General features: G+C 42.2%; 1 protein-coding gene across 6 annotated transcripts in view; it reads left to right on the forward strand.

The window, feature by feature from the left end:
- Positions 1–26969, forward strand: part of LRRC56 (leucine rich repeat containing 56) — a 78497-nt gene extending 51528 nt beyond the window's left edge. For 5 of the 6 annotated variants that reach the window (XM_027898193.1, XM_027898192.1, XM_027898190.1 and 2 more), the window contains 9 exons: positions 11036–11132; positions 11515–11712; positions 16917–17094; positions 19221–19421; positions 20455–20519; positions 21644–21774; positions 22526–22719; positions 25427–25793; positions 26516–26969. In XM_027898193.1, coding sequence (XP_027753994.1) covers positions 11036–11132; positions 11515–11712; positions 16917–17094; positions 19221–19421; positions 20455–20519; positions 21644–21774; positions 22526–22719; positions 25427–25793; positions 26516–26708 — 1624 coding nt within the window. In that variant the 3' untranslated portion in view covers positions 26709–26969. The remainder of the gene's footprint in view (positions 1–11035; positions 11133–11514; positions 11713–16916; positions 17095–19220; positions 19422–20454; positions 20520–21643; positions 21775–22525; positions 22720–25426; positions 25794–26515) is intronic. The other variant, XM_027898195.1, reaches the window with a different exon arrangement.
- The last annotated feature ends 347 nt before the right edge of the window (positions 26970–27316 follow it).

Raw genomic sequence — 27316 nt, forward strand, 5'->3', positions numbered from 1 at the left:
ATGAGTTATATATAAGGCTTTGCCTAATGGGATCATGATCTTGCTTACATGCTTTGGATGGATATGATAAATAAAAATGGTGGTAATAACTAGCAAATTTCCGTCAGCAAATAAGTACTTAGGTGCCCGGCTATTAGGCAGTTTTGCAGTTGCTCTGTTTCAGCTGTCAGTGTCAGGGCTCACTTATGAAAACTCACACCTAAATATTCATTATAGTCAGTGATGAGAAAGAATGGTTATAATCATCATCTGAGAAAACACAAAGAACAGGGTTGGGAAGCTATGGTAATTAGCTCATTGCCAGTGGAACTAACTGTTAAGGATGCTTCCCTGTCTGACCACCCAGGAGCTACTTCTGTCAGTCACACTCCCACCACCCAGACTTTCACTGCTGGGACAGAAGCTCCTTCCCAAGGGTGGCTCCAGTGACCCGACAGGTGCCCCACTTGACTCCCTGCACACCCCACACTCACACAGTCAGACAAGTTTCCCTCACTGGCTCAGCCCTGGGTTTCCCACAGCAGAACCTCAGATGTCTGGATCCTTTAAGCAATTTAATTGTGGAGCAGCAACACAAAAACAGCTCGAGCTGGGTGCCTCTTTCCTTAATGCTATCCAGCTGTGGAAGGATTGTCTTCGTGGAAATAGGTAGGAAAATCATCAGCGTTAGTTTAATGGGTTTCTAGTTGTTTTGATTTTCTCCTACAAGAGAGTTGCGTCTCTGCAGCTTCTTTGGTTTTTTTTATAGAAAATTATTATGTTCAGTGGGAAATTATGTTCTTGGAATGCAAGGTAAGTGCTGATTTTAGAAAAGGGAGTGAGTCAGGTTGGAGGGGAAATTAAGCTAAATGGTTTTATTCATCAGTTGGTAACTGCCAAGTGATATGAATAAAAAATGAACAAATAGAGTTTCAGTGTATAATTGGTTATGTGATCTAATTTCTATGGAATATTCTCCACACAGGAGCTGATTTAGTTGTCCTTATTTTCTGTGGATGCATTACTGCACACAAAGGACTTGTTGCTATTTTTACCCTAAAATACTTGCACACTTTTTCTCTGCATCTTAAAACAATGCATCAGATCTCTCAGATGCATCGGTAGCTGGATCAGTAGCTGCAAGAAAGAAATACAGAAATGCCTTTGTGGTTTAGGAGGTGCAGTTTGTGATTTCATCAGCACGTATAATGCATGCATATTCTTCACACTTTGCCTTAAGCTGCACTGCTTGTTGTGGAACTGAGAACCTGAACACAAAGGACTGATAATGAAAACTATCACCTCCACTTTTGGTAGCAGAAGTTTTATGAAGGATTATGTAGTTGAAAAGACCATTTGTGGCATCTCCTGGTTTGAACTTTGTCAGCCTCACAGTCGTGCCGCTCTGCTTTCCACTGCTTCATCCCACTATAGGCAAGAACTTGCAATTTTTTGGTTTACTCTACTTATTGTTGTTCAGTTTGTCTTGCCCTTATTTGTAATTATAGTAATTGTCTCTATTAAGGTCCCACAGACCTTTTTGTGTCCAACCGACACACCTGCACCAGGTTTGGGATGTCTGTTGGTGTACTGTGCAATAAGTGCTGAGGTTCTGCCTTGTAATAACACGATTAGTGTGGAAATCTATAAGGTCTCATCTGCCTCAGCAGTCAGGGTGGTGGCCTCTGGGGTCCCCCAAGCTTCTCTTCTGCGTCTTGTTTGCTTGTTGTGAAAGAACATCTGGTGGCCAGTACAAGCAGAGAAAATCTCCCTAGAAGCTATTGTTTAAGGAAAAATCTTGACTTGGGACACATGGAGACAAGTCTATCATGGCAAATATGGAATGAACATTAGAAGCTGAGAGAGAAATTTGGAGTAAATCACCTGATGTTCACAGGCCCAAGTTGTACCTGTATCTGTTCATTGCGAGCTCTTGTATTTTTTTTCTTATTATACATATATGGATATAAAAGGGGAAAAAAAGGAAAAGTTACAAAGAAATTATCCTCAACCACAGAAGAAAATCATTAATGTCATACAAATATGCCTGATCTAAAGAATCTCAAGAACCTGTATTTCCACCACTGTATGTTCAGACTAAAACACTTCAAATTACACTTTCTCTCTAGGTTTTCATATCAACCCATTTCTGCAATGTCTCAATTATTTTTTCCCAGTGGAAACTCCATAGCCATTACCATGACAAAAATTGAACAGCTACTCCAAGCTGATCCAATTCTGTAGTTGTGTGTGGTCAACTAATCTGGAATTCCAGTTTTTCTGGAACACAGAAAAAGAGGTTTCAGGGACTTTTTTAGTAGTGTGTGTGTTAACACCACTGAACCTGTCAGATGATTTGGATCTTTTATAGAATATTCCTTCTGCTTACCCTGTAGCATTGAAAGTTTCAAGTGTTGATTTTGAAGGATGAGATCTGTATTAAATCAAAAGTTGGAATATATCTGTCTTACTCTGCCAAAGCTCAGACCTGGAACATACTGTGAAACAGGCACACAACATGTGGGAGACTGAAAAGTTATTCATGCAGGAAATTTCAAAGCACTGTGGGATTCAATTCTTCAATGTAAGTAACTCATTCTGTAACCACAGTTTCGCTATCCTTTGAGTTTTTTTATATGTAAGCTTTCAGCAGTGAGAATGAACAATTGCCAAAGCTGTAGGAACTGTCAGTAGCTCTGGGGCTAAATTGAGGGGCAGTGTGGGTGTGAGAGTTTTATTTACTGTGTGTCTCAACTCTTTCCCATTTGAAAATTCACTTGGTCTTGTGGAAGATAAAATATATCCGCTGAGATGCAGCCATGGTGTGTAGGATTTCTCCAGCATCTCTGTGATGCAGCTTTATGCCAAGGGTTGGAGATGGAGTAGGGTGGAAAAAAAAATCAAGGACAGGTCTTGTTCCACAGGTACGCACTTTGGCAAACCCTACTCCTTTCAGATTGTGGGAGCTGAGTTAAAGCAACTGATCTTCCATTGTTAAAATGCTAGCAGTAAATAAGCTGACAAACAGTTTTGATGATCAAAAGGAAATTAACACAAAATTACGTTATCCTTCCCACACGTATATATTCGTGTGTTAGAGAATTGCTGTTCCTGACTCCATCAACATTGATCAAGCCCATTATTCTGCTCTAGGTTTTTTTGACAGCAACTAAAACTGAGAGCACTTGAAATTAAAGCTACATTTCATCTCTGTTAACTCTAACAGAAGGAACATCTGGGTTACCATAGGCACAATTATCACCAGTTACAGAAGAGTGTGTATCAGCACTCTGTTTCGCTTACAAATACCTCTCTCCTATTAGTCTCACAAAGCACTTTTTGTTTAAATGAGATATAATCTGAAATGGCAAATAAAGTGCTTGCAAGTAGCATAGCACTTGATATATTATTGCAGTTGCTACAGTGAGTTCAGTGAGGCAATGAGAACCAACAATGACAAGTGAAAAAGTCAGGAATGGCCCAGAGATGTGACTCACTGGGTTTGGGTTCTTCCCCTGTTGTCATCTCCTGTATCCAGATGCCGTCCTCGCCTGCCAGCACTGGAGGAGGAGATCTTGGTCCTACTGAAGGCACAGGGAGGTGGGCACTGGTGTTAGTGCAACAAGGACTTTTATGTGGTGTCTCTGGTTGAAGCACTGGTCGCAGATGTGCCCATGGCAGAGCTCAGGTACTCTTATCAGGACCACCAATGTGATCTCTGGCTCCAGGGCTGGAAAACAGCCAAACTGCCTTAAAGTTTGTGGATTTGACTGCCATAGCCAGGCAGTCTGGCTGTCCCTTTGGCATAGCAAAGCTGAGATGGCAGAGTTAAGGGCTGGACAAAGTGTGAAGCCTTGAATGTTCTCCCTGATTTATTTACCCCTTGTGCAGCACCAGGCAGTTGCATTTCCTCACAGACACCCATTTTGCTGTAAGGAAAGTGTGCAGCAGAGATCCACAGGTAAAAAAAGCAATATACCAGGTCTTTACCCATTTCCAAACTTCAAACTTAGAACACGAGCAACCAACCAACAAAATAAATACCACAACCCTGGAATAAAATAGTGAAATCTGTTTGTTGGGAGAAATATTGCCAGGGGCTGCAGCCCGTTTTGAAAACAGCTGCTTATTCATAGTAAGGTTGCCTAAAAAATATGGGACAACAGAGACATGCTACTGCAAAGACCTTTGGCAACAATAACTTTTTGTTCATACAGAAATTCTTCATTTGCATGTAAAAGGGAGATACGAAAACAGAATTTCGTAGACACAATTTTTATTTAAGAAGACCTTTGGTAAATGCATGCTTTCTGTTCAACCTAAAACACATTAATCTTCCTCTGATGTGTTTAAGCATATGAGTTAAAAATTGCCTTGCAAAACTGTCTTTTTGCTTAGTTTTTGAAGTCTCTAACAACATGTCTCTATGCTTATGAACGCTGACTGTTGAAAAGCCGCGTGGTTACATGGCACAGAATCACAGAATATTCTGAGTTGGAAGGGACCCACAGGTATTACTGAGTCTAACTCCTGAGTGGATGGCCCATACAGGGATCAAACCCACAACCTTGGTGTCATTAGCACCATGCTCTGACCAACTGAGCTAATCTTCAGAAGGCAGAATGAGGCCAGATTATTAGCTGCTACATTTCTGTGGTATTTTGACCTAAAATCGAGCTTCTGGTAGCAAAAGATGGGACATGATGCTTGTTATATTGCACTTTGGGCCATGGTTCACACTGGCACAAGGGAGCATATGAAGCCCAAGGCAATCTGTGTGTCACAGCAATGTAAGGTGCAAGACAGAGGAGATGCAAGCCAACAGTTTTTGGCATATTGCTGCTTGAATTTGAAAGGGCAAATACAAAACCAACAAAGACTGCAATACTGCAAAGCAAGTCAGGTCTTCACATTCATATGATATTTGTTCAACTGTGAAAGGGCACTGCAGGGACAACAAGGACGTGGTCTCACTGCTGCTTGCAGAGTTGGTCATAAATTTGATCAAGTACAAGCAACACATGCCTACAATCAGTCTTACAATTTGAAATACAGCTATTTGAGAACACAATGAAGCTATTATGTAAGCTTCCTATTAGAACATATGTTACTAATTTAAAAAACATCCAGGCTTTAAAAGTTTTTGTTTCAGATGTCAGAATTATCTGTACAACCAAACCATAGTGTGCTGACATGGACCATATCATCGTTATCACAGTGCGGCTTGATATATTCCACTTGATTTCTGTAGATCAGGGGCTGGATTCTTTTTTTGCTTTATTTTTAAGATTGTAGTTTGGATACTCTTTTATAATCTAAATCTCACTGATTACCAGAGTGTTGGTTTTCAGAGCAGCCTTTAAAATAAGTAAAATCTACATCAATGGCTATTTTAGATGTATTGCTTCTGAAGATTTAGTCAACAGATGCACACATGCTTTGAGATACTGTTTGCAAGTTCAGTGGATTTAGTGCTTTATTTCTAGGTGAATGATTCAAAACCAATTTCCAGAAGAAACTATGGTTTTCAGGCTGATGAATGTGTTCAGGGTTGTGCTGTTGTGTTTACTGGGTAGCTTGAGCTCAGTGGAGCTATTCAAGATTTATTGTGGTGAAACAACAGCAGGATTTGGCTCTTTAGGTCTGGTATTCATCCAGTAAAACTTTGGCTGGAGTAAATCAATCCCTGAAGAACAGAGATGTTGGATTAATGGAAGAGCACATTATTTCTCAAACTTGTTATTAGGTGTTGTAAGCCAAACTGTTCATTGCCCCTCTGTTCTCTCCCTAGTCTGAGGGAGTGATGACAAGATGGGAGCATCAGATTTCGTGGGAAAAATCCTAAATGATTGTGCACAAGTGGGAGGGTGTTGCCAAGGCCCTCACAGAAACACAAAACTGTCTGATGAGTTCCCATCTCTGCAGCAGTATCTGGAGATAGTTGGAACCCAGGTTTCAGTTTATTAACATTATTTTCTCAAAATCAATTATAAATGCAACTTTGTGGGTTAAAGGTTAAAGTCTATGTTGATTCCTTGGCACTTTTGGATACTAAAAACAAGATCTAGTATTCTTGCATGTTCTGTAGGCAATGAGGTAGGAGTACATGTGGAGTAGCGAGTGTGTGGAGTGTGCTCTGGTTTGGCAACTTCAGGAGCTGTAAGCTGTTTAGCACAACCACACATATGACACATACATTCCCACCCCATGTTCCATCTCTCTGCCTCGAACCTGACTTGGATAAACCATAGCAGAGGTGAGCAGGATATGTAATGGTTTTGCTTATTAATTCTTTGCCCTTCTTGTAAAGTTCCCAGCTTCCATGTCACTTGGGACAGGACATTTGTCCACTAGAATTGGATTACCCAATGTATATATTAACGGGAGCTATGTTTCCTCTATAACATCCTCAAGTTCCTTCTGTAGATTCTTTGTTGTTTGCACATCACTGGAGCACTCCTTTGCTGTGTCATATGACCCATTACCACCAGCTTTGTATAATGTTTCATATTTTTTCTTTTAGTTGTCAAACTTTTCAATCATGATCTCTACTCTGGTTTTGGAATAGATGCTGTAATTTTCTATATGTTTATATCATGCCTAATACAGGAGAACCCTGGTCTCTTATGTGTCTCATTAATTTCAGTCTCAGTCAATGATTATTTTCGGGGGGGGGGGGGGGCTGTTTTGTTACACTATGTGTATAATTACAGAGGATTTTCTCTCTTACTACACTGATAAATTGTTATTAAGAGTTTATTATTATACTAAAATGGTTTACCCTAATACGTCATTATTAGAGTGCAGATTCTTATTAATTCCATTTCTTTTTAAAAAATCATGAGATGCATCTCCCCAGTTTGGGTTGATCTCATCACCCTCTGCACTTAAATGAAAACATGCCTGTGTGTACATTTGCACTCCCATGGTGGTCGTGCTCACACAACTCTTCGCTTTGCCCTTACCGCCCCCAAGGTGGATGTGCCAGCAGTAGAGCTGGTCTCAGAGGAGACACTCCCATCTCTTGCAAGCTCTAAAGTTGTCTTCTCACCAGCCAAAATATTTTGGAGGAATTTTCAGAAATGCAGGTGCACGCAGTTGTCAGGAGGAGCTTGCTTTGAGTTATGTGGCCATTTCACCTTACAGCAGCCGTGCTCTGGAGGGCAATCATCTCTGTAGTAATTAACAAGGGAATTTTCTCTGATGCTGCGGCGTGAGTCATGCAGCTTCCAAAAGATTAGTCTGTTAGTTACTGAATAAAATATTTGCAGATGTACTTAGATGTGATAACATCTCTGACTCATTACGGATGCAGGAATAAAGATCTCCAGGGCCAAAATGTGACTGCAGGATCCAGAATTTTAGGCTCCTCTAGCAGCTCCATGACCCCAGTGTTAATGAGAGGAATTTAGTTCTGCACTCAGGCCCGAACAGAGGAAATAGTTTTTTTGACGCTTATCACTTTGTTAGCAAGGAGAGACAGCAGTCATTTGCTCTTCATAAGAGCTCAAATGCCATTCTTGAGGGGCAGGGGAGAAGATACTTTGGCTTGCTAACTACGTTTCCCCAAATAGAGACCAAAATTAGGCCAAATGATACCAAACATTGCAACAAAGTTCATGTTTTCTTAGTGCTTTTTTTAATGAGTTAAAGATAAGCGTTAGATGAGCTTTGAGACAGCCAACTTCAGCCTCACATAAACCATTTCACATTAGCTTCCATGTTTTTCTCTTCTCTGAAGTATCTCTTTTTAATTACAAAGACCCTGCTTTCAAACACTGGGTTGTGTTGCAAACATGCAACAGTTCTGCCTGTTGCAAGTACCCAGGATATGGGATATACAACCTAATTCCTTTGTCTGGAACACAGATACTAATCTTTGATACTAAACTTTGATTAGTATCAGGCTTAAGTATGCTACTCCTGACTTGCACCAGTTAGCTGTAGGAGAGTCAGAGCTGCAAGCCATGAACAAAACTGGAATGGATTTGAGACTAAACACTTGGCAGCATAAATTGTGAAGAGTAAGGTGAGTAGGTTTTCAGAGTCATACCAGTTAGTGTCTTCTTCTGATGGTGTCCACAGCAGGAGAATGCTTAAAGACTTATTAGCTAATAATTCGTAGTTAATTTGTGCTCTTTGTGATGTAGCAGAGAGTGGGAGTAGGGACTGGCCCCATTTGTGACCACTGTGGTTTAGCCATAGTTGACACTGAAACTGAAAACCGTAACACACAGAGGGAAATATGATTTAATTCTGGAAGTCTTTGACCTCTGAGTCAGAGCAGGGGACTCCTACAGATGCATGAAGTGATCAAGGTTTTAGGACTAGAGGGGGATAACTGTTTGTTCTCTGGGGCCTTGTGTAAAAATTGAGTGGGAATTAATCCTTTACTCTGCTTTGGCATTCTTTTTATTGACAGAAACATTAGGAACAAGCATATTACTGTAACCTCCTTCTATGGAAAAAACCCCTTCAGTTAGAAAATTCAGGGCAAAGAAAACATGAAAATAAAATCCACTAACCGTATCTTACCATACCACATGTAAAGTAATCAGGTTCAGATTGTCTTCAGTTTTGCTGGCCTAATAAACAGAGCATCTATCAAAAGCATTGTTTCAACAACACAAAAATGAGAGTGACTACCTCCTTTTATGTAGCTTCAGTGGTTTACAGAAAAGAAAATTTTGCACCAAAATTAGCCCGAAATTTGAAAATCTCATCAGTGCTTGAAGTGGGTCATGAAATGAGCAGTGTAATCCCTTCACATTATTACTAATGCCATATTTGTGTTTATGGATGTGTTGTCCTTGCTTGATGGTAGGTTCTGTTTGTGTAATTTAATTTCTTCCTCATTATAGGCATGCAGCTTGCAAATCTAATAATAAATTTTCTGTAAATATTACTTTGGGAGGCATCTGTTCCTTAAGGAACCCTTAGAACCTTTTTTTGTTTTATTTATAAAATATACACAATGTAAATAGTCCCTGGAAGATCTTGTGCAAGGCCAGGGATGTGATGACATACGATCCTTCGGGTCAGGCAAATCTGAATTAGGACTTGGAAAGAAATCTTTTTAGGGGTTTATCTGGTCACAGGAACAGTGACACCATGGCAAGGGTTCCCTGTTGCCCATATAGCTAAGGGACAAGGTAAAGTTTGCAGAAGGAATCATATCATTTATACATGAAAGGAGTTACTCGGGGTGGGCTGGGGGGAGCACTTTCTTCATCCTTGCATCAGTATAGGCAAGCTGCCTGGATGCACGAAATTCGGTGGAGAAATTGTGGTTTATGTCAGTTGGGAATTTTTTCCTGTAAGGAGTGGTAGCCTCAGACAGAAAGAGATGTATCATGTGACTGATATTTTTTCTTTTTTGCTTTGTTCTGGCCATTAATTCAGCTGCACTGTTTGTACTTCAAAAGTTATAAAATGTTGCATAAACACATTGCATGGTGTATCCATTGTGAGATTACTTAAATTGGCAGCATTCAGGGAAGGGGTAATTAGAGGCACCCAATGCCTGCAGCCCCTGATAAAAGATAAAAGATGGACGAAGTGAGACAGGTCTGATCCATGGCCATACCAGTCCCTAGAAGACAGAGTGATGAAAATCCCCAGTTTTGGCACATCACAGGACAGAGGCATCTGGGGATATTTTTCCATGTATCTAGCCTCCATTCAGCCTTATACTCAGGTGGTGAAGAAACAACAAAAGCCACAGACAACTATATATTTATCTCTACTGGTTAAAGCATTCCTTCCTGATCTCTTGGACTGGCTGGGTGCATGGTACAGGTTTTTTGCTGCAGAACTGCATCAAAGCTGTGTGATGTTCTCAGAGGGCAATGCAAAGCTGCTCGTGTTCCCTGTCATGCATAAAGAGAAGACATGAATACAGAAACTGTTACCTTTATTCCAAGATCAGAAAAGACCTCATGACTTTTGTCTTCTTAAATTTTCCCTAGAAAATTTATTATAATGGATGTTATAAGAATGGATATTATAAAATATAGTTAGTCCACAATCTTGAAGTTCATCTAAGAACTATTTAACTGTTTGGATGTGGAGCTAAGCAACTAGACCCCCCTGAGCATGGATGTTGGAGAAGATGACCTCCCAGGGTCCCTTCCAACCTCAGCCATTGCTGTGTGGTCCCGTGAACTCCATGCTAGTTTCTACTTCCTCTGATAAACTATCCTCATATTTTGTTCCCTGCTATTTAGTTCAGATAATCTGATATCATGACTACAGTAGAGAATTCTGGGCTTTTAGTTGGTTTGAGATTTGATAAAGTGTTGTATTTTGTTTATGTTAGAGTAGGGGCTTTATGTAGCTTAATGGTACTAAACGTGGAAGGTGATTAAGGCCCCAATTTGATTTGCCACCCTTTTTGCATTATCTATGTATTGTGCACCCTTGCAATGTAGTGGGATGTTACATATGCATGGAGTTAAGCAGGTCAGTGGGTGGTTTTCTGGGTTAAGGCTAGAGAATTTAGAATTCATGTTAATGACGCCTTATGTATATTTTGGTGCATCTGAGGAGTGAGAAAATAGGATGGAAAGGATTATAATTTTCTGCTAATTCAAAAAATGTTGTTTGGCAAGAATGCTATTCCTTTCAATTGCAAAATCGGAAGAAAGAATCCATGAGAGGACAGAGTGAGATGACTCTGCAGTCAGCTTGATATGTTCGTATGTGTTCTGTGTGTTGATCAAATGATGTCAGCATAAGAAAACCTCACTTAATCCTTAGCAACTGCCAGTGATTTATGGCAGAATTACCATAACATAGCGCTTGGAATAATCTTAATCAAACTGAACTAGGGTGACATGTTGTCCTACAAAAACAAAGATGTCTAAGTGAGAGAGAAGTATAGGGATATAATTTTATTCCCTACTCTTGAAGGTGAACATTTTTAATGACATTTCTTGTAAACAGTGTGAGATTTGAAGGTTGTAGCAGTGGCCTAGTCTTAGTAAAAAGAAAATGAGCCTTGACTTTCTTCATCCATTCAAATAGAGCTTGGTTTTTTGTTTTTTTTTTTAATCAGGGATCTTGGAACCTCATTGTCCCATCTCTGTGTCCTGTGGATGGCTTGCTGTGGGCTCTCAGATTTAGATGGGATCTCTTCCTGCAGCTCTCTAAAAGTAAGTATACATGTGTCCTGCCAAATGACAATCTCAGAACTATCATCAGTTGCAGTGTTTGTTCTCACCCTTTGTTTTCCTAAATGGCTTTGGTGTGATGCCTTGAATTGCATGTTTAAAAGATGCTACAATATAACTTTTTTAAAATGAGCTGTAACAGTCAGGTCTGATCCTGAATACACATAAAACCACATAGTGTTTGTTGCCATATTAGACCCAGCTGTTTAGGGCAGCAACAGCCACACTTGAAAAATGTTCACTTCCTTGCTAATTTCATCCTGTAAATATTAGTATTTCAAGTATTAGAAAACATTTTGCAAAGCTTGAGTGTTACTTGTGCAAGCCTGTGGTTTACATATTTATTCTGTTTACTTCTGCTGAGGAACTCTACATAGCATATAACAAAATCTCTGAGCTGAGCCAGCTGACCTGGCTGGATCACCTCGAGGTTTTGGACCTGGAAGGGAACAATATTGAGGATATCGACCAGATGCAGTACCTGAGACTTTGTTGCAAGCTAAGCCACCTGACAGTGGAGGGCAACCCTATTTGCCTGAAGCCAAACGCTGAGTCTGCAGAGGTGAGGACTTGGTTTGCACATATAATGTTAATTTTTTGTCAGTGCTTTTTAACTTTGAGTTGGAAATAAGGAATGTTTCTGCATATTTTTATTGTATCATTCTAAGTAATGGCATGGCAGGCACTTCTCACCTTTCATTTAATTGATTTTGTGGTCTCATGGGTGTGGTGTCCAAGATGTCCACACATGAAATGCAGACTCGGGCCTCTTTCCTAGCAATGTGTTCCTTCTTACCTGTGAAAACAAGACTAAACTAGGAATAAGCTATTCACATCTGTTGAGTCATCTCACTGCTTGCAGTGCAAACAGGCATCTGAAAGGAAGACCAAGGAAAGCATGGACCCCAGCTGTGTGGATCCTTCTGGACTGTAGGGATCTTACAGCAGGTTAGAAAGTAGTCAACATTTTTCTGACAAGATGTGCCAATCACAAGGTTTCAATTCATCCTAATCTTTGCTAGAAAGACAATACAGTTGGGCACACACAGTCCAGGAGGTTCCTGCAGAGCACTGATGACAGCTTTTGGACACAGGCAGTGGAGAAGCCTGCAAGGAGCAGTGTGCCACTGGACCTTGTACTGATAAACAAGGAAAGGCTGGTTTGGGAATACAAATGCTGGGGACTCCCTTGGCTGAAGTGACCATGAGATGATTGAATACAAGATCCTATGTGGAGAAAGCTGAGCAATGAGTAGGATTACAACCCTTGTCTTCAGAAGAGCTAACTTTGCCCTCCTCAAGGAGCTACTTGGAGGAACCCCATGGGTTAAGGATCTAGAAAATAGAGGGGTCCAAGAGAGCTGGTTAATAATCAAGCTTCACTTTCTCTAAGCTCAAGATTGGTGGATCAAGCAAAGGCAGGAGGCCTGAATGGATGAGCATGGAGCATCTGGTAAAACTCAAAAGGAAAAAGGAAGTTTATGGAATGTGGAAAATACAGGCCATTTGTAAGGACTATATGAAGATAGCATATCAACTACATAGGAATATAGTATACAGAGATGTGATGAAGAAGGCTAAGTCCCACTTGTAATTAAATCTGGCAAAGGTTGTCAAGGACAACAAGAAGGGCTTGTACAATTGCATGGGTAGCAAAAGGAAGATTAGGAAGACCTGGGGGTTCTGTTGAACAACAAGCTGTCCATGAGCCAGCAGTGTGTCCTCGTGGCCAAGAAGGCCAATGGTATCGTCAGATGCATTAGGAAGAGCATTACCAGCAGGTCAAGGGAGGTGATCCTGCCCCTCTACTCAGCACTGGTGAGACCTCACCTGGGGTGCTTTGTCCAGTTCTGGACTTCCCAACTCCAAGAGAGACAAGACACTACCAGAGGGGGTCCAATGGAGGTCCAGGGAGATGATTAGGGAACTGGAGCCCTTTGGTTATGAGGAAAGACTGAGAGAGCTGGGACTGTTTAGCCTGGAGGAGACTGAGAGGGAATCTTGTCATTGCATTCAAATATCTCAAGAGCAGGTGTTAAGAAGATGGAGCCAGACTCTTTTCACTTGTGCCCAGTGTCAGGATAAGGGGCAACAGACACAAACTGAAACACAGGGAATTCCAGCTGAATATGAGGAAAAACTTATTTATTTGGAATGTGATAGAGCACTGGAACAGGCTGCCCAGGGAGGCTGTAGAGTCTCCTTCCCTGGAGATACTCAAAACCCACCTGGACATGATTCTGTAAAACCTGCTCTAGGTGGACCTGCTTTAGCAGAGGGTTTGGACTAGAAGATCTCCAGAACTCTCTTCTGTCCCCAACCATTCTGTGATTCTGCGATTCTGTAATTAGATATTTATTTTTTAAGGCTTTTGCATTTCTTTTGGAGGCTCTCCAGTCCAAAAGCAAGTGCTTCAATACTACCATGCTCAAAAGTTGAACCCTCAGAAAACAATGCTTGAGGTAACTGTACTGTAGGAACTGCTTGTTGCCCTTTCCCCTGAAATGTTAAAATCAAATGATCAAAAAGACCTTCATAAAAAGCTGAGGATACAAAATACAGTGGTTCACCTCTTATGTACTGAAATGATAAAATAATTTCTGCTGAGGTATTTTGTTGAGGTCATGAGATCCTCTGTGTCACAAAGATGAGAACACAGTAATACATGATCTGATTGGTCGCAAAAGACTGTTCTTCATTTTGGTCACATAATTTCTAATGCACATCATTGACTGCTTATGGCCAGCGCACCAACATACTGGCATACAGGTTTTTTGGAAGGTCAGAGGCCTGTGCACACAGAGAGCTATGTAATACCCAGCACTCACTAAGGATGGTGCAATTCCCAATGGCACCATAAAGAGGTGATAATGCAGGGTTCAAAAATCAGAGCATGAGCTGACACTGTGATCCCCTGTGCCATTTTCCATAGCTTCACTGTGCATTTCAAAGTAATCATGCCCATGCTGCATATTTGCCTAAAAGGTAGGGTTTGGTGTCTGTCCTGGACTTAGACTTGAAAACAGGTGTTGACAGTAAAACTCAATCATGTGGTAGATGTGTATTTTTTAAATCTTGGCACTTTGTAGATGCATGAATTAATAGCATTTTTCAGATGTAATTGTTGGCTTGATCATATCACTCAGTAAAAGGGGCCATGTTTAGCTATCATAATTTTCCTCTCTGGAATTCAAGAGAAAATATTATATACTTGCCTTTCTGTTTTGAAATGGTGGAAGTATACTTAAGAGACCACACTTGTAACTACTTGTAACCAGAATAATTACTCCATCAACATTCCTCCGTTATGGAAGATGCAATCATGTGAGGAAAAAAACATGTTCCCATGTAAGGCAGAACTGCCTGCTTGCGATGGACAAAGCATGCCTAGTCATTCTTTTTACTCTCATGAAGATAAATACAACTTCTGACTCTTCCTTATTGTAGCTTCCTACCATGGAAATGGTGCAGCGTGTCCTCATGGCACAGAAAGTCTTTTCTACTCCGTCGTCATTCCTGCCCAATGCAAATAGTGATTTTGGAGGATGTAGTTTTCATTTGGCATCTTCTGTCCTTAAATGTACTTGTAATGGAAAAAAATGTCAGATTTCCTGTGGCTGGTTCAGGGGAGGAAATCAGTCCTTGGGATGCTGCTTCATGTTGTCACATAACGGGAGTGCGAAGAGGAGTGCTATGTGGTGGTGTGCCCTACTGCTCTTCTTCACGCAGAATGTCTGTCTCTACTCCTGTGCAAGTAGTTGCATTCAAATGCCAGGCAGAATTTGTTGAGGGAGTCTGCACAACTGTGTGTTTTACACTGAGCTGTAACAGAAGTTCACTCTAGTCTCCCACCCAGTGTCTGTATTGGAAAGCTGCTTTGCCCTCAGGTGGTTACAAAGTGGGTCCGGCCCTTGGCCGAGAGAGTTTCTTCATTGACTGTGTTGCTTTTGTGGTTTCAACTGATGTTTGCATTTCTTCAGGGCATAGAAAAGCCACTTGAAATATAGAAAAGAATAGATGTGGGCTTACTTTGGTGTGCCCTAGATGGCTAGCTCTAATTTTTCAAGCTCCTTCTTGTAGTCTGGCCCTTGCTACAGCTCTGTAAAAGCTCTCCTATTTATTTACTTTTAATCTGCAGAATGGTCCAACTAAATTTACTGTTCTTTCTTCAGATGGCCTGTTTGCTCCCTATAATTTGATTTTCAGATGAGCTCATCTTCCCCTGTTATCTAAACCAAGAGCAACAACCTGATGATAAATTCTGCAGCCTCTGCTACAGTAATGTAACATGAATGTAACATGATTCTTCTCTCCAACAGGACATGGCTGGAAAGTGGCTTTATTCATGACTGGTTGACTCATTTTCTAAATTAAGATTAAAGGCTTGCTTAGAGAAAATTAGTATCTGCCTCTTAACAACAGCAAACACGTTTTATTTGGTGCGTTCCCTCTGCCATCATCAGTGCTGCACCGTACAAAGGGAGGGAGAATCCAGCCTGTCAGGTCCCACAGAAAGACTTGTTTGTGGCAACTGTATTGAATGAGGACTTTGTGAGGTTTTCTAGTATGGCATGCAATGTCCCAAAAAGTGTAACATTTACCTGGGTTCAGCAGTTGATCTGTAGGTACCTGTCAATTTTTATTCTGCTACTAGTAGTTCACTCTGGCTTTATAGTTTTTTTACTAGAAGAGATTACAACACTGTTGGCTGCCTTTTGTAATCCAAGACTGCTTTAACCAAACATATTCCCGCTGCAAGCCAGCACAGCCCAGTTAGCCCTGAGGTATTGCTAAGTTTTCCCAAAGGTGAAGGTGCCACAAGAAGGTTTCTTTCTACTGCTGGAATCCACCAAAACAGCCCAATTTGAACCGTGCTCTGAGCACAGATGTAATTATTCTGGATTGGCCTTGCTGCTCAGAGGTCCCCCAGCTCTGACTTGTGCTCCTGAATCATTTTATGACATGTCACCTCCACCCACGCATGCAGAGAGGGGCCGCACCAGTGCCTTCCCCATGGCTGTCACACTGAGTCTGTGCATTGGGAACAATCGTATTGTTTTTCCAGCACAGAAAAGAAACCCAAGTGCAGCCTCTTTTAGTCTTCTGTGCACCTGATGTTGGCATGCTACCTCTTGCAGAAGAAAAGATAGTTTGAAGTAAGCCTTTACTTCTAGCAGTGTGTAAAATCGGTCACGAAACCCCCGAAGACTGCCCCAGAAAATCAGTGTGGTTCATTCACTGGAGATGATTTATGGGTGTGCCTAAAAACACAATCCATGGAAATACTCTTTCTTTTCCCATCAGCTGGTGTGGCAACACTCATAATACGTTTTCAAGTCTTCCTATCACCTGAGTATTGATGCAACAACCAGAGAATCACAAAAGCAGGGAGACTGGCTGAATGCTGAGGGTGCCCAGGCTTTCCATGGGCATCAGTGGCCTTCTATACTATTGCAAATTATACATGATATAACAAAGACAAATGCCAAAGTCATCAGTGGGTAAATAGCAAATGAACCTTTGGGTGAAGGTCGTGTCTTTGCACTGCTCAGGACATGTTCATGATCAATTCGAGTTGAAATTATGTGAGGGGAAAGCACAGTGAAATGAAACTCCTGACTGTATTTGTATCTGTCAAATGAGGTGAATAGATGTGCTTCGTAGGAAGCCTTTAAAGTTATATGGCAGTCATACAAATTGAAGAGTGCTGTGCTGCTGGTGGAAGTCCACAGGCTGTTAAACTGACCACTTTCTTAATTTCTTCAGGAACCAGGTTATAATTACAGAGTGGAAGTAAAAAAACTTATTCCCCACTTGAAGTATTTGGACAAAATACCAGCAAACCAGACTGTTCCCCTTCCTTCCAAGAAGATGTATGAAGATTGTCTAATCATCAAGGAATCCATCAAGGAAGGTGGTTTAGCTGGAGACATTTCATGGTTAGGTATGACAGGTTCCCTACTGGGGTTCATTTTTCAGGTTATGTGGTATGAAGAAAGAAAGATGAAGAGCAAGCTGGCCTCTTCAAAGCCAACATTTAATTATAGTGAAGGGACAAAGGATGTTGTCTTCTTCACTTGGGAAGTAAAAAAGCTTTAATTCAGCAGATAACAGGGCAGATTTAAATGAATGTTGTCCTAAACTGGGTATCAAAGTCAGGAAAATGCAGAAAACTTACAGATCATCAAGCAAATCCAGCAGTAGCTGGGAGTCTGTACTTAGGCTTCATTCTGCATGGTGGGAAGAAGCAAAGCTTGGAAAGGAATGTTTCAATAACAGCTGTTCATATCCCTTTCCATGGGAACCGTTGATCCCATATAGCATGTATGTAGTAGTATTTCCTATTCCAGTTTAATAATAGGAAAGGGAATTTGTCATCACCCCTCAGCAGTAACAACACCCCATCAGGATTGCATGGTCTCGTAAGAGATCTGTTCTATTTTCTCTTCCACTGTGATTAAGTCCGTTACGCTCATTATTAGAGAGTAAATGATTTGAAAGTAAATCTGTGATCCCCTTACCTACAGCCTTGGTAGTAGTTCAGATGTTCATGCTTTTATGTGTCATGCTACGTGCACTTTACCACATACCATTAAATATTGCAAAGTATTTCCTATAACTGCTCCTGTTGCTTTCCCATTAGTGTGGGCAATGCAGTTGTCTTCCCAGCCCCCAACCCCTCTACTGTGGTTTGTCTGCCAATTGTAGTCCATTAAAAATTTAATCTGTTTTGGAGTAAGTACATACATTTGTCATTTATTTAATCCCTATGGGTCCAAATCATTAGTTGTAATAGTAGTTATGGTGGGGAAAAAATCCATTAAAATCTGATCCCCCAATGATCCTGCTTTGGCAACATCACCTGTGGTTCAGAAAACTAGTTAACAAAGTTTGCTGACAGAAGCAGTAGAGACAGAGCACAAAATTGTGATTTCATGTCATTTCCTTGTGTAACCAGACTTATATTCTTGCTGTCAGCTCTGAATGATGAGCTCATATGGTCAGGTTCAGACATCCCCATATTTTTTTTCTTTCCTTTACCAACATTGACTTTGGTACTTTTCTCATGCTGTGTGTTTCATGAGTTTGTTTTAACAGCTATGGCTGAGATACATTAAAGACACTCAGCTCTTAAGGAAATGGCCAGATTATTACAGAGCTGATGGCTCGCTGTGGAGTTGGTAGATGCTCAACACTTTATAAAGGCGTTATTCATCTAGGCACTGAAATGAAATCCACTCTTCTATGGGTTATTGGCTGCATATGCTGCTCTTATAGCTGTGCTGTTCTCCCAGGACAGCCAGCGTTTGGGCAGGTAAGAGGACAAGGCTATGAGTGGCTTTGGTAGCTTTTGTGTAATTTACAGTGTCCTGTAGCATCACAAAAATGCAATTTTCACCTTTCTTTCTGTGGTAGAGAAGTATCTGTCTCTGAGGCAAGACTGGAAAAACCCATCACTGCCATTCCCAGATTTCTGTAACTGCTGGTACACAGTTTGCCCTGATTGTGTAGTTGCTCTGGTAGGGTGGCCATGACCATCTGCATTGTGCCAGGGCATTGAAGCAACATATTTTAAGACTGAGAGTTTAGGCTGTGCCTGTGGCAAGTCTGCAATGGTTCCCCCATGGGCAAGTGAGCAGGAAATGAGAGGCAGCTTCCACTTATCCTGGGCATGCAGGCAGGGGAAGTAGCAGAGACCTGGATGCATCCAGGTTCACCTGTGGGACAGGTGAACAGAGGTGGATGGTGAGCACAGAGCAGTTCCTGATCCCAGTAGTCTGTCTCTGGCTCCCAGGAGCAGAAGAAGAGTAAGAAGGGATATTAGTTTGACTGGGCATCCCACGTTCTGCCATCTGCAAATAACAGTTAGAAGGGATTGTGTGCAGCACAGGAAGCCCTCTTTCTCTAGGCTTGGCCCATTCCAGCATGTTTCTTGTAGCTGCAATTACATATTTTTCTGTGCCCTATAGCTCCAAATGTGCAGCAGCCAATTGTATTGGCTGTGTACGGTGATGGTGTGGTTTGAAGCCTTGTACAGCTATGCTTTCACTAGTGAAATCTTTCTTTTAGATCCATATCTTGGAGCAGTAGCAAGGCAGTCTGGATGTGGCCCAAGACCCCCAACAACTTCCAGACTTGGAAAAGTACAGTGGTCTGCTAATGTAGGGAGACTTAGTGATGCCCAGCTCTTGTATGGTAGCCGTCCTCTTCCAGATCCTGCTGTTTCTGATATGATGTTCTCAGAAGATGATTCCAGTGATTTGACACATGGTAATACGCTTTTTAATCCTGTTCTTTCCCACACCTCCACCTCCTTCTGAATGTTATTAATACTGATGAAAGCCTGGGTGCTTTGAATACCACCCACCCATGCCACTGCTAGATCAGGTTCAGCATATGTTTTCTTCCATGAGACTCACCTGCTCTAGTGTAGGCTTTCCTTTATTTCCTGCTGCTGCAGAAAGTGCAAGTTGCCCACTCTTCAGCCCCTCACCCCCATGCATCATGTGCTGCTGTCCCTTCTGAGAGCCCCATACTGCAGTGGTGCTCTTTTGCTGACATTGCCTTTCACACCTCATCAAAGCTGTCCTGCTCAGCCCTTTAAATTATACGTCAGTCTAGCTGGGGCTCACTGGACTAACACCTGGGCACATCCTGTACCTGGAATGTGGTCCAAGGTAGTCCTGTATAAAGGTGTGGTGATGCTCCTTCACTCCCCATTGGATCATGTGCTCAGGCTATGTGTTCTGCACTCACACTGCAGCAGCATCGCTGTGGTCATTGAGCACTTTCTTTTGGGTTTACTGTGGTTGATCCCTTAGCAAGAGGAGTCAGTTCCTTGACTTCACATACCTGATCTACAGGCTAGCCCAAACCATAGGGGTTCCACTGCTCTTCCTGCCCTGGTTACCTGGAAATACTACCAAGTCAGAAGCTCCTGGGAACAGCTGGTTAGAGAGGAAGTTCACTTATGGTACAATATTTGGCACTTCCCAAGACATCCTTCCTTCCCAAGACATCCTTCCCTGGCTTCTGGAAGCAACTTGATGGTGCAACTCCACCAGCCCATAGAGTGCAGATTATATAGGAAGATGTTATTTTTTTCCAGGCGTGGTGGGCTGCTTCTCTCAGATGCCAGTCCCTCCTCAGTTCTTGCTATAGGTAGGACTCAGGATGATGAGTTAGATGAAGCAATGCAGTCAATCAGCTGAGTGCACATTTGGAAAATGTTGACTGATTTCAAAGACAGCATCGTTTGTTAATCCCTGGAGTAAAATGCTTTCTTTTTTCCTCTCTTTCCTAGGACTCAGTCAAGTTATATGTGGGAACCCCGCCAAGGCCCTTCGTGAAAGGAGGCAAAAGCTAGGTGTATGTTTCTCTTGTATACTTCATATTCCTGCCTGGTGACCCCCACAAATCCTGGGATAAACTGAACTTCCACTGTGGCTTGTGTCAGTTCACTCTCTTCTGTTGCCCCAAAGCCCCACAATGTACAATTGCCCTTGAGGAGGACAGAGGGTCTCTTGCCATGATGTTGCACGTGCCCATGTGCTACCAGCAGTTAACCATCCCCTGAAAAGGAACACGTGAAAATCACATACCAGCTGCTGGTGGCAGATTTTTTATCATTCTGCAGTAAGCAAAGTGCAAGGCAGGATTGCAAAAAAATTTGATGGTATTTCTACAACAGCTATTAAGCAAAAGACTTTAGTGTTTCTTTGATGTCGGTGTAAATTGTCAGATTGCTAATTCTGCAAGGTCGTTCCCATCGACTAAACAAACACAAAGCCAAAGTTTGTGCCTCTTGGCAGTGGGGTGGTAGCCCAGCCCTGCGGGTCATCCTGCTCATTTCAGCATAACTTAGTGAGAGGACACCCATGTGTGTAAAGGGGTGCAGCCCAGCTTGTCACAGTTTGTGGGCCCTGAGGCTCACAAGTGTATGTTTAAACAGACTGTGCTAAATCAGGGAGACAGCGTGCACAGGACACCTGCATCACTGCACTGTCAGCAGCCTGACTTAGTGCTGACAACAGCTGTTAAAGAACTGCGGGAAAAAATATGTCCCACCCTTGTCTTTCTGCTGCTACTGCCTGAGCGCTGGAAGGTTTTCTGAAACAAATTTGAACATTTGAGTGAATTACTGAGTGTTATAAACTGGGATGTGGAATAGGACCGTGGTCATATACTGAATTATGCAGTTTCTGTGGTGCTGGTCTTAATATGTTTATTAGCATAGATGCTACAGGCTTATATGCCAGTGAAATGTAAATCAACAATCAACAATCAACAATTTTGCCACAATGGGTTCCTCAGGCTGTAACAGCACATGACAGGAGTGTGGGACTTTTTAAAATTGAAGAGTAAGAAAATGGTGAGGGATTATCTAAAAACTCAGAGGTAACTGAACTTTGATGCCTTCTAAAATCCACATCTAGAAGCAGAGCTGGGGGGAGTTCCCAAGGTTATCAAGATAATTTCTGTTGTTTTCACAGCCACCTGCAGCGAGCCCTTTGAAACTGAGCGGTCTGAGGACAGAAAACCTTTATGGCTCTGGAGGAGGAAAAGATGTGCACCAGGAAAATGTGTCCTCTGAACTGAGAGTATGGAGAGAGCAGCAGAAGAGGTGAGACCGTGCGAGAGTTCCTGCCGTGCGATGAAGTCGGCATTCATTTTCTCCTGCAAAAATAAAATAAGCGCTTTGGCCACCTGGTGGCGGTTTCGAGGGATAGTCTTGGCCTCCTGCCTTCCTGTCCCTGCTTTGGGACAGGCTGGCAATCCTTCCAACTGTCCTCCCACCTGGAGCATCTGGTCAAGGAAGAAAAACCCTCTGATCTCTCTCTAGAGCAGCTGAAGTCCAGCATAGGCAGGGTGGGCTCGCTTCCTTAGCGAGAGCAAGGAAATGACTTTTCATTACGGGTAAGCCATTCTTGGCCCTGACAGTGTCTACCTTCAGACAGTAAAAGAGCTGAAAGCTGATAAGGTTTTCTTAATGCAGCACATTGGCCTCACCAAACGAAATGCTGAAAGACAAATAGCATCATGCTGAGATTCCCCCATCTCACAGACAGGCAATGGTTATTTTGGAAGTAAAAATGGTTTTATTTCTCTGAGCTTACTTCACTAGGAAGTATTTTAAATCTGCCCCACTTCACCTGATTAAGTTTAGGACACTTTCAGATAATCAGACACAGGCATCTTAGATGACTGATTCAATTAGAATTATTTTTCCTATCTCCTGAAAAGTGTGAAGTAAGAGTGGATAAGTAAATCTATTGCCTAGGTGTTTGCCTGAGTGGCCATGCCAAGCTGCACTTGACTGGCTGCATAAACACAATCAAAGGGCTAACTAAAATGAGATACTTGATGTTGTCCAGGTGCCTGCAAACAGGTCAGCAAGAACAAGCCAGCCAAGCATCAAAGGTAATTCTTAGTCATGAGGAAGAGGGTGAAGACTGCAGCCTGACTGACAGCGCTGAAGATGAGTTGAGGAAGGCATATGACAAGGACCTCGCTGAAAGGATTTCACTTGATTCTTCTTGTCACTCCAGTCTCTCCAAGTCTTCCTCAGGTACTAAACCTCAGGGGAAGGGTTAGTAACACAGGGTAGTAAATCAGGGTAGTAACACAGGCTACTGTTTGTAGATATGTGTATTGGTAACTGCAGTGTTTTATGAGATGTGGCCTCTGTGCTCTAGAGCAGCAATTTGGAAATACCGTTGCAGAGCCAGACTGTAAATAATTCATTCCAGTTTTTAAGCAGGACATGGTGGCCAGCTGTGTTGACCATCAGATGATATATTTCAGCATAGATCTATAGAATTAGGAGGATCAAAGGTGATCTTACACTAACTTAGCATCAAGTATAGAGGAAGGACATGTCTCTGTCTTACTTTGTGTCATTAATTTATGACAGTGCTTGGGTGAGTCTAAAACACTATCATTCCAACTGAGCTGTATTTGAACCCAGTTGGCATTGACGTAAATAACGACTGAGCTAATGATTAAAGTTTAACTGGGCAATTGGGAGTTCTGGAAAGATATGCAACTAAAGGGATCACAGAATATGCCGAGTTGGAAGGCACCCACAAGGATCATCGAATCCAAGTCCTGGCCCTGCACAGGACCATTCCCAAGAGAGTATTGTCCAAACACTTTTTGAACTGTGTCAGGCTTGGTGCTGTGACCACTTCCCTGGGGAGCCTGTTCCAGTGCCCAACCACCCTCTGGGTGAAGAACCTTTTTCTAATATCCAACCTGAACCTCTACTGACACAATTTCAGGCCATTCCTTCTGGTCCTGTTGCTTGTCACCACAGAGAAGAGATCAGTGCCTACCCTTCCTCTTCCCTTTGCAAGGAAGTTGTAGACTGTGATGAGGTCTTCCCTTGGTCTCAGGAGTTTAAAAATAGAACATGCTCTTCTACTCAGGAACAAAGCCAAAGGCTTCTCTGAAATTGCATTTACGTGAATGAACACTTGCTGAATATTGCCTTTAAGAATATCAGAAACATTAGTAATGGTTATTCCAAATACATATCAGATAGAGGACCTCACAAAATTGCAACCTAAATCTTTTTCTATTGTTAGTAGTAACTCTTTTTTCTCAATAAATAAAAGCATGTGAATTTTTGTTTTACATTTCTTTCAAGGGCAAAAATGGATCTATTAGAATTTGGAAAAATGCAATATATTTGGGGAAAAAACCAGAAATATCATTAAACTATTCAAAGCCTCTGTGTATATTAACAGGGATTTAAACAATATCTCCTTAACAACAATGGAAGTTGTTTGGAAAAATCTAAAGGAATGGCCTATTGTCCAGTGACCACAGAAGTCTTAAGATTATGATCTCACAGTCTCTTTAGATTTAATGTTATCTTTTTAGATTTTATGTTATTTCTTTAGATTGAGTGTCATGGTCTCATCATCTTTGTAGACTGAGAAGGCAATGTCACAAACATCTCACAGTGTATCAGCATCATGCCCTATAGCATTAAGAAAGTGAATGGTTGGGCATAGATCTGACAATCTTGTAACCAAATCTGCTGGGAGATGGTGGAGTGATTTGAAATCTGTTGCTATCTAAGGTGGCAGGGGGGGAATGACCCAGATCCCAAATCAAAAGCACAAGTGTCCTACCCAATGTGAGTTTCTCACAGAAGAACTTGTTGCTGGAAGCAATCCTTCTGACCAGAAAAGGACAAGTCATCTGAGTAAAGCCACCCTTGCATAGTGTGTTTGCAGCATCAGATCTGTATAAACTGCACTCTTTGGAAGGCACTGAATGTTATTTTGGGCTCTTGAGTCAGACATACCAGTCTCTCAGTGTGTCTACACTTAAAAACAAATTAAAAAACCCTATGAAGTTTAGACATTTTAAAAGCATATAGTATGATGCAAACGGTTCAGTGAAAATTTTGTACCAGCCTTTTGTGGTTACCCTAGCTATTAAAATACATCTCCATCAATCCTTTCATCAAGCTGAACTTTCTGGGCACATTCTTTAGATTATGTTCCTGCCCTGGACCCCGCACATTAGGCACTTAGGTATAGTTGGTTCTTTTAATAGACAAGAGCAATTGGATCCCTGCTATATATAGAATGGCTGGTTCTTTCAATAGACAAGAGCAATCAGATCCCTGCTATGTAAAGAATGGTTTTAAGCATATATACATGCTTGTTATATTTATAAGTCAGCAACAAGTTTTTTCTTCTCTGTATGCTGCACCTGAGGATTATATGGGCTGAAATACAAACATCCAAATAGTAGCCCTGCATGTAGTGCAATATATTCCCTGGCAGTCAGGCACTTTCTGTAATTTTAAAGCTAATCTCAAAATTATGAGGTTCTATGATCTCTGCGCCAAATAAAAAAAAAAGTAGATCTACTCATGTGTGATTATTTCTGTGCCTTGCACTTCAGATTGCTGGAAGGATTCCTCAGGTATTTGAAACAAGTCAGTGCAAACACTGGCCAGGAATGATGCAGGTGTGATCCTGCCTGAGAACAGATGGGTGGGTGAGCTGGTCTGTCCCTCTTGAGCTCTACGTGGCTCGTGAGCAGTTGTGGTGCTTGGCACATCTCCAGCAGTACTGGCAGGGAGGCTGCCAAGGAACCCAAATGCCTGACTATCAGAGGAAGCAATTCAACAAGGCCAGCCTCACTGTGTGCCCCAGGACAGCTCTGTCACACAGCATCTCCAAAACCACTCACCGGGTTAGTCATGTAGGAGTAAGATGAACTGGTAAGTCACTGCACTTTTCACTGTATTTCAGGTTCGTCACAGACTCAGGAGGGTGCAGTGTTCTCCAACCCAAGCCCTTGTTTAATTCCATCCCCTCCAAAAAGCCCTTCACCTGCATCTGTAATGAGTGTTGCAGCAAGACCCTGGAAAACAAGAAACCACAGGGTAAGGTGCCTAAAAATACCCAGCCAAGAGGAGGACAGGCAGTGTACACAGCAATGCCAGTCAAGGGCTCATCAAGAAAATTCAGCCCAGCCTCTGGGTGAGGAACTTGCTTTCCTGAGCCTGCACAAGATGCTGTCTGCTTCTGGATCCCAAGGGCAGCACCAGCCTGCTGGCTGCAGCAGCCAACAAAGGCCTATTCCAGGACCAACAGCTGTTGGATCAACAAGGATCAGGTATGTGCACTGCTGGCAGCAATGCCTGCAATGTGTCTGGGGAAAACAGAATGGACTACAGAGCAGGAAAAAGCAGATTTCTGTATTGTCTGTGGGGTGTCCTCCCTGTTCTGTAAAGGGAATTCCTTTTATTTGTGCTGACATTTACCTTTGTCCATCTAATGCTAAATGAAATATTTTCTCATGTTCCTTATAGCTTGAGTGTTAGAAATGTTATATTTTCTTGAATAGTAGCCCAGTGTTCTTACTGATCCATTCTCATGTTCCCTGCACAGAGCCAATGCTGTGTCTGTTGCACAGCTCTTGTTCAAGGCTCTCCTCGAATAAACTCCAGGACAAGTTCCTGACATCCCACTTAGGTTTTTTTCCCTGACATGAATTCATGTTAGAATGAGCTCTGGAAAATGAAGTAGGCATTAGAAAAGTGTCACATGCACCAAAACGTCGTTATTTTTGTACCTCCTTACTGTAAGATTAGCATCGTGTTGCTTTTTGAAGAAATACAGCTGAGGACTTGTGACATGACAGCTTGATTTTCAGTTAACACAGTCATCATGGAGTCAATGTAGACAGAGAACACATGCCTTATGTGGGAAGGTGGTGTTCCTTGAGCTTCTCCCAGGCCTGGCAGCTTTTGGATCAGTTTTCAGAGCTGGTGAGGAGAATGCAGATACCCAGATCCAGAGTGCAATCTCGCCACAGCATTTCTCTCTTTTCCTCAGGCCCATCATGGATGAAGGCCCTTCTGGAGAGATCAACCACCAGCATCCAGCTGTCTGCTCATCCACAAAAGCCTCAGAGAGGTTTGGGCCAACATGTGCTGCTTGGCCCCTGACTGCCAGGGCCATGCTGGAGCCATTGCCAGACAGTACTACTGTCACAAGGACATCTCAGGACAGAAGTCCTCAGCCCTAGAAAATACCCAGTTTTCAGCATATGTTGGAGCCATGTACACAGAACAGGCATGAAGGATCAATGCTGTCTTTCAGCTTCTTCTGCAAGATAAACACAGAGCTGTGCAAGTAGAGCAATTCAAACAAATTACATGATTTGCCTCAATTCAAGATACAGCTGGTCCAGAAATACTTTAAAGAGCAACCACTGATCAACCAAGGCGCTAATGAACATCTTATTACAGAAAAATGTGGTTATTTTTGCAACTTTCATGCACTAAAACAGAACAAATTCTGTGGTGTTTCCTCTCAACCACACTATGCCTTTCTCTGGGAGTCAGGCAGGGACACTGAACAAAGCAGAGCATGGAGCCTGCTGGTTGGGAGTGGGCTGGAGGAGGTGATGAGGCAGCAGCCATGCCATCTGCCTTTTGCAGTCATGGATGTTTAACATGTGAGGGCCAGAACCGAGGTCTTGAGAAGAAGTGCTGACTGGGGCAGGTTCTAAGGGAGGGGTGCACAGCCTGGAGAAGAGCCCAGGAGAGCTGGATTGGTTTCAGAGCTTATGCCCCCACAGGAGCTCGCCCCATTCACAGGCATTATAGATTTTTGTTAGATGCATTGCTATGG

Source organism: Empidonax traillii, unplaced genomic scaffold, assembly GCF_003031625.1.
Source record: "Empidonax traillii isolate 1590-97213 ecotype Southwest subspecies unplaced genomic scaffold, ASM303162v1 scaffold583:size513456, whole genome shotgun sequence".
Taxonomy (NCBI): domain Eukaryota; kingdom Metazoa; phylum Chordata; class Aves; order Passeriformes; family Tyrannidae; genus Empidonax; species Empidonax traillii.